Source organism: Coturnix japonica, chromosome 9 (assembly GCF_054131305.1).
Source record: "Coturnix japonica strain WE chromosome 9, WE-NBRP24, whole genome shotgun sequence".
NCBI classification, from domain to species: domain Eukaryota; kingdom Metazoa; phylum Chordata; class Aves; order Galliformes; family Phasianidae; genus Coturnix; species Coturnix japonica.
In genome coordinates, this window is record NC_140671.1 from 11,520,618 (window position 1) to 11,527,333 (window position 6,716).

General features: G+C 53.1%; 1 protein-coding gene across 1 annotated transcript; it reads right to left on the reverse strand.

Moving 5' to 3' along the window:
• Positions 1-2,151: 2,151 nt before the first annotated feature.
• Positions 2,152-4,461, reverse strand: LOC107321474 (ciliary microtubule associated protein 1A-like). The gene is made up of 6 exons (XM_085509845.1): positions 4,356-4,461; positions 3,916-4,116; positions 3,434-3,535; positions 2,972-3,093; positions 2,385-2,804; positions 2,152-2,235 (listed from the first exon to the last, which is right to left on the reverse strand). Exons 1-6 carry the CDS (start codon positions 4,459-4,461, stop codon positions 2,152-2,154), a joined length of 1,035 nt encoding a protein of 344 aa, XP_085365971.1.
• Between the last annotated feature and the right edge of the window lie 2,255 nt (positions 4,462-6,716).

Here is a 6,716-nt window from a genome sequence, read left to right on the forward strand (position 1 = left end):
ATGGTATACCACTATTGACATTGCTAACTCCTTCTTCTCTATTCCTTTGGTCACAGAATGCAGTTTGCCTTCACCTGGAGGGGCATTCAGTATACTTGGAAATGTTTGCCCCAGGGGTGGAAACACAGCCCAACCATTTGCCATGGGTTGGTCCAAACTGTACTGGAACACGGTGGTGCTCCTGAACACCTGCAGTACATTGATGACGTTGTGTGGGGCAATACAGCAAAGGAAGTTTTCACAAAAGGAGAGCAAATAATCCAAATTCTTCTACAAGCAGGTTTTGCTATTAAGTGAAGCAAAGTAAAAGGGCCTGCCTAGGAAATTCAGTTCTTAGGTATAAAGTGGCAGGATGGACGTCGTCACATCCCAACAGATGTGATCGACAAAATCACTGCCATGTTTCCACCCACTAGCAAGAAAGAGACACAGTCTTTCCTGGGTGCAGTGGGCTTTTGGAAGATGCACGTTCCAAACTACAGCCTCATTGTAAGCCCCCTTTATCAGGTGATGTGGAAAAAGAATGATTTTACATGAGGCCCTGAGCAGCAGCAGGCTTTTGAACAGATTAAACAAGATGTAGCCCGTGCCGTGGCCTCGGGGCCAGTACAGACAGGACAGGATGTAAAGAACATCCTCTATACTGCTGCTGGAGAGAAAGGTCCCACTTGGAGTTTGTGGCAAAGAGCCTCAGGAGAGACCCGAGGCCGACCCCTGGGATTCTGGAGTTGAGCATATAAAGGGTCTGAAGAGTGCTACACTCCAACTGAGAAGGAGATCTTAGCCATGTATGAGGGGGTTCAGGTTGCTTCTGAAGTAGTCGGTACTGAAACGCAGCTCCTTTTGGCACCTCGACTGCCAGTGCTGAACTGGATGTTCAAAGAGGAGGTTCCCTCCACCCATCATGCTACTGATGTCACCTGGAGCAAGTGGATTGCGCTGATTATACGACGAGCGCAGAAGGGGAACCTCAGTTGTCCAAGAATCCTAGAGGTGATCATGGACTGGCCTGAAGGTAAAAAGTTTGGAACATCACTAGTAGAAGAGGTGTCATGTGCTAAAGAGGCCCCACCATACAATGTACTACCAGAAAATGAAAATAAATATGCCCTGTTCACTGATGGATCATGTATTGTAGGGAAGCTTCGCAAATGGAAAGCTGCTGTGTGGAGCCCCACACGACAGGTTGCAGAGGCCACTGAAGGTAAGGGAGAATCAAGTCAGTTTGCAGAGGTGAAAGCTGTCCACCTGGCCTTAGATGTTGCTGAACGGGAGAGGTGGCCAACGCTTTATCTTTATACTGACTCATGGATGGTGGCAAATGCCTTATGGGGGTGGTTACAGAAGTGGGAACAATTTCCAGAATACCTGTTTTCCTCTACAAAATAAGTATATTTCCACCCGAAATTTCAATTTCTGTCAAAATTTAGAAAATTTTCACACGAATATCACTTCTTATCCCAGAAATAAGTAGTTCTCTCTTGAGTATCACTCTTTATCCTTGCAAAAATATAATTTTCTCAGCAAAATACTGATTTTCATCCATGATAATAGAATTTTTCTCCGCAAAATTCTGGTTTTCCTCTTCAAAAGAAGACAATTTCTAAACTGCATGTTGCTTTGTAGCATAATATGATGCATTCTTTCCAGAATACCTGTTCTCCTCTACGAAATAAGGACACTTCAATACTAAAAATCAATTTCCATCAAAATTTATAAAATTTTCACGACTATCACTACTTATCCCAGAAATAAGAAGTTCTCTCTTGAGTGCCACTCTTTATCCTTGCAAAAATGTTATCTTCTTCTCAAAATAATGCTTTTCATCCCTAAAAATAGCATTTTCTCCCCAAAATACTGGCTTTAATCCCCAAAAGAAGACATTTTCTCTACAAAATGATGCTTTGTAGCATAATATGACATTCCTGTGTGTAGCGGTGAGGAAAAAGGAGTAACAAGAAGGTATACATAAAGTTACTGAATTAATTTATTAATGACTTACTCCTAACACTAACACTTAACAGTATAATGGGCAAAAGCCCAACTGGATGAAGGGAAATGGAATCAGAAGGAAACCGGCAATTGGCTGCTCTCTCCTCTCCTCCCCTCCCGTTCCAGGAAAGCAGCCACGGCCTTCCAGACTTTGCTGTCTTATTCCACAATGAGAGGGGTTGTGTAGGGGGAATGCCGGATCCCAAAAGTAGAGGCAGGTGCCTGGGACTTGATCAGCGTCACCTGGAAGAGCAGAAAGAAAAGGCAAATCAGCAAGGGCCCTTCTTTGCTGCCCTTGCTCCCTGCTGTCCCACACCCCTCCCAATCCCAGACAGTCTCTGCTGGAGCAGAGCTGGCTCAGGGAGGTCTGCTGGCCTCACATGTGCTCTTACGGGCCCCTCTTGTCTTGGAGAGGGCTGGGTGTGCACCTGGGACCTCACAGCTAACTCTCCTATGCTGGGGGTGTTCTGCTTGGATCCCTTCTGAGCTGCAGTCCCCAGAAGAGCTTGTGAAGGACCAGCACGACCCATTGAAGGGAAAAGGAGCAGAGGGAAGAAAAGCTGGTCCCTGCAGCCAAAAGCCATTTGGCAGGATGAAGCCTCATGGGAAGAGGGAGAGGCGTGAAGGCTGTGCTTGTGAAGCAGAGGGGAAGAGCTGAGCAGCTGCCTTACCCGGCCTACGCTGTAGTCTGCCGGCCCGGGCTTCACTGCTTTGCCCTCTCCAGGTTTTGGTCGGGCTGCCATGGTGTATGCAGGTGCCCTGGTCTTGTACACATCCACGGCCACTCTGGGGAGCGCTGCAGGACCTGGAGTCTGCAAGAGAGTCATGGCCACACGGGGCTGGGGTCACATTCAAGGCTCTCTCTTTCCCTGGAAGGCTGCATTAAGCAAAGTTGCAGCAGGGCTGGAAGCTCCTGTGGCACAGGGAGAGGAGCCTGGTTTTGGACGCTAACATGGAACTGAGGAGCAGCAGAGCTCACCTTGGCAAGGTCCTCATCAAAGCGACCACGCTGGCTCCTTCCCCTCATGGAGTAGCAGGGGCTGGCCGATGTGTAGGCTGTGTTGGGCCCCATCAGCCTGGGCAGTGTGTAAGTGCCAGGACCTGCAGGAGGAGCAGCAGAGAGTGTGTGCGTGAGGGGATAGAGGAGATGGAAGCAGCAGCAAGGGGCAGCCTGCCCAGCCCGCTGGTGGGAGCAGGAGGGACATCTTGCCCCTCTGCCAGTTCCTCCCTCTCCTCTGACACAGGGCCAGTGCCAGCAGCTCCGAGCCTGAGCATCTGGAGCCTCTGCGGGCAGAGAGGTGTCAGTCATGCAAGGAAGCTTGTGGCTCAGTGCCGCATATGCCGCGCAGGCCATGCAGTAGGCCCTCTGCTGGTGCCGAGCAGCAGCCCGTCCCTGGAGGATGCTCAGGCTGAAGGGTCTGCCTTTGCCAGGGTCACGTACCTGGAGGGCGGTCTGTCCGGAGGGGCTCCCGCCGGAAGGCCATGGACTGCACCGGTGGGCACTTGAAGACGTGCCTGTTGGCTGCTTCGGTGCGGTAGTCACCTGGGGCGGAGGAGAAGAGGAAGAAAGCTGTGAAGGGCTGGTCTCCTTCTGCAGCCAGAAAGAGTCCTCTGAAGAGCCGCAGAATTGCTGGGGGACACAGGCAGCATGCGGGGACACTTCTCTGTGCCCCGCCACTATGTCCTGCCTTGCTGTCCCTCCTGTCAGCCCCCTGCTCCTTGTACTATTCAGACATGCGGGCCTTGTGCCCTGGGGCCATGGTCCTGGGCAGCTGCCCTTCTCTGAGGGCGTTTATCACTGCTCAGAGCAGCTCATGCTGTCTCAAAAAGGGCCTCCAGCTCCATCAGGGTGTGAGCAGACCCTGGGCAAACGCGCTGCGTGCTTGTGTTGTCTGGGAGAAGTGCTGCAGCAATGGTACTCACTCGGTCCGGGGGTGATGGTGGTCTTGGTCGAGGGTCGTCCCTGGAGGTGGGTGCCTGGAACCACATACTTGCCGTTCCTGGTGATGGCCGGCTCCACAAAGTAGCAGGGACCTGGCCCACAGCTCTCTGCCGCAGGCCGTTTGGTCCCTCTAAAGGTGTACGCGGGGGCACGGTTTTTGGTGGGGCTGTGGCCCACGTAACCTAGGAGGAAAAGCAGAAGAGAGCACACCCCTGTGCAGCTGCATGTTTTGAGCTCCTTTGGCCCCTTTGTCCTTGGGTCACGAGGAGCAGCGCCAGCAGCATTGGCCTTCCTCGGCCAGGCCTGGCTTGCGGCTGTGCCAGAGAGCCAGGAGGCTCTGCCAGAACGGGGCAAGGCTGGGGAGCTGCTCTGCCCTGTGATGTCCCCAATGTGCCTCACGCCCTGGGGATGGTCGCTGTACCTGTTGTCCCCGGGATGGAGTATTTGGGCCCGGGGCTGGGGAACTGGGCCGAGATGAGGCCACGTGGGCGATGGGGTCTCCAGGTCCCCACCCAGGCTCCGTCCATACTGGTAGGCATGTACCTCCAAACCTAAAGGCAAGAGCAGAGCAGTTACTGACGGGAGTTCCTGAGCTGGAAGGGCCGGCAGCAATTCCTCCTGCTCACTGCCAGTCCTGCCAGTCTCGTGCTACATGCCTCTCACGCACACCGGAGCCAAGCCAGCATCCTGCAGCTGGGCTCTGCAGCCTGAAGTGTGCAGGAGCTCTCCCTCACCTCTCTGAGCCTTGGAGGACAAGTACGATGAGGCTGAGCTGGTCTGCTGCTGGGGCTGCTCTCAGGCACAGGGCACGGCGAGCGGCTGTGGGCAGCACAGCTCACAAATGAGGCTCCTGGAGCCAGTGGCCGGCTGTCCTTGGGGAGGGCCCGGCATCGTCATGGCAGCGCACTGTGACAGCACACAGGCTCCGGGTGATGCCATCCGTGCTGTGACATCTCCTGGCTGGCCTGCAGCCCTCCACGCCTTCTTGGCCTTGCACCCCAACCAGTAAGAAGTAGCTCACGCTGCTGACACCTGCAGATGGACTGAGCTCTTAGTTCTGGCCACATGTAGCCTGGGGCTCCTGGGGCTTCATCAGCATCACCTGCAAGAGAGAGAATCCTGCTGGGCAAATGGACTGAAGGTCCCATCCTACCCTGGAAAAGTGTTGAAACTGTGGTTTGTAAACCCAATTGCTGGGCTGCCTGGCTTTGGCACCTGCCATTTGCCTCCTGGTGCTGGCAGCACTGTTGCACTGTAGGAATTCAAATCTGGGCTCTTGGTAGAGGCAGCAGCAGCTGCACTGAGCACCGTGGCAGTGGTGGAACTCTGCAGGCAACTCAGTGTGTGCACTGCTGTGTATGTGGTTGACACAGGGGTCTCTGCAGGGAGCATCCCAGGCCATGGTGTCAGAGGTGGCTGTCAGCTGGGGAGGAGGAATTGTGTTGGAAGCACTGGATGGCAATGCTTGGTGTCTTGAACAGAAGCACTCTGTGAGATTCGATGCAGGAGAAAGTGCTGTGCCGCAGCATTTGAGAGCGTTTTGTCTGTTGTGCAGGCCTTGCTGAGAAACTGCAGCAGACGATCTGGTGTGTTCTGTGCTGTGCCTGAGCACTGCCCAACAGGCTTCTCCTCAGCTGTGGCATCCTGTTCCCTTGTTCCTATTAGCACAGGCCACTAGCAGTTGTCCCGAGTATGGAGCACTGCCATGAGCAGCCAGCAGCCCTGCTTCATGCCTGAAGGGCACTGCTTGTGTTCCCCAACCCCCCGGCCCCATCCTAAAGTTGTGTCTGTTGACCTCCACTGGCTGTATTTGAGAGCTGCAGAGCACATTGGAATGGCTCCTCTGGGATCAGGTTGCCTTCAGTGGAAAGATCTCCAGCTCCCATCCTTGGGTCCATTTATGCTGACATGCTGGATGTAGGGATGTCCCTGGTGGCTGGCTTCTGTCACAGCGGTCACTTCCCAACAGTGACCCCTCAGATCCAGGGGTAGATCACACAGCAGAGCTTAGCGAGGTCCTGCTGGCTGTTCAGATTGGTAGTTTCTCTCTTGTTTTGTTTCTTATTGATCGAGCTGCATGTGTGAATGGGAATTGCTGTGCTGTCAGGACTGGTCAGTTATGGAAATGTCACATGCCCGGAAGTGTTATGAAAACGTTTGTCCAGGCAGTGAGAGGTCCTGGTGGGACAGAAGGTGCAGCAGAGTTGAGACTTTCCTTTAATAAGGTTGGAAAGGAAGAAAAGAGGAAAGAATACAGCAAGAATGGGAGATAGATTGATCTCCTAGAAAATTCAGTAATCTTTGCATAACCTGTCATGTATGATGTCTACATATTCCCCTAGAACATGTAATAATTTGTTTCTTCATGTTGTTTGGAGCTCTCCTATGGCTTGATCAAGTTAGTCTTGATGCCAGCCACAGGCGTATGTTTAGCCATTCTCAGCAGAATGGTAATAGAGGTTGCTCAAAGGGAGAGAGGAAAGGAGGAGCTAAACTGAAGTCAACACATAGTTGCAAAGAGCTCTGCCTGCATTCCATGTCAGCACCCAGAGATGAGCCATACAGCCCTTGCTCTCAGCACACACACCTGGTGGTGGAACATTTGGGGAAGCAGGTAGCACTTGTGGGGCAGGTGGTGGCTCTTGAGGGGCAAGAAGTGGCACTTGTGGGGCAGGAGGTGGAAATTGTAGGTCAGCAGGTGGAACTTGTGGGCTGGAGGTGGCACTATTGAGGCAAGAGGTGGAATTTGTGGGGCAGGAGGTGGAAGTTGTGGGGCAGGAGT

Excerpts from the sequence above, each read along its gene's own strand:
- LOC107321474 (XM_085509845.1), bottom strand. The coding sequence starts at position 4,461 with ATGGACGGAGCCTGGGTGGGGACCTGGAGACCCCATCGCCCACGTGGC. Across the intron at positions 2,805-2,971 it reads TTGATGAGGACCTTGCCAAG|ACTCCAGGTCCTGCAGCGCT; the intron begins GTGAGCTCTGCT and ends ACTCTCTTGCAG. Across the intron at positions 2,236-2,384 it reads CTCCAAGACAAGAGGGGCCC|GTGACGCTGATCAAGTCCCA; the intron begins GTAAGAGCACAT and ends CTGCTCTTCCAG.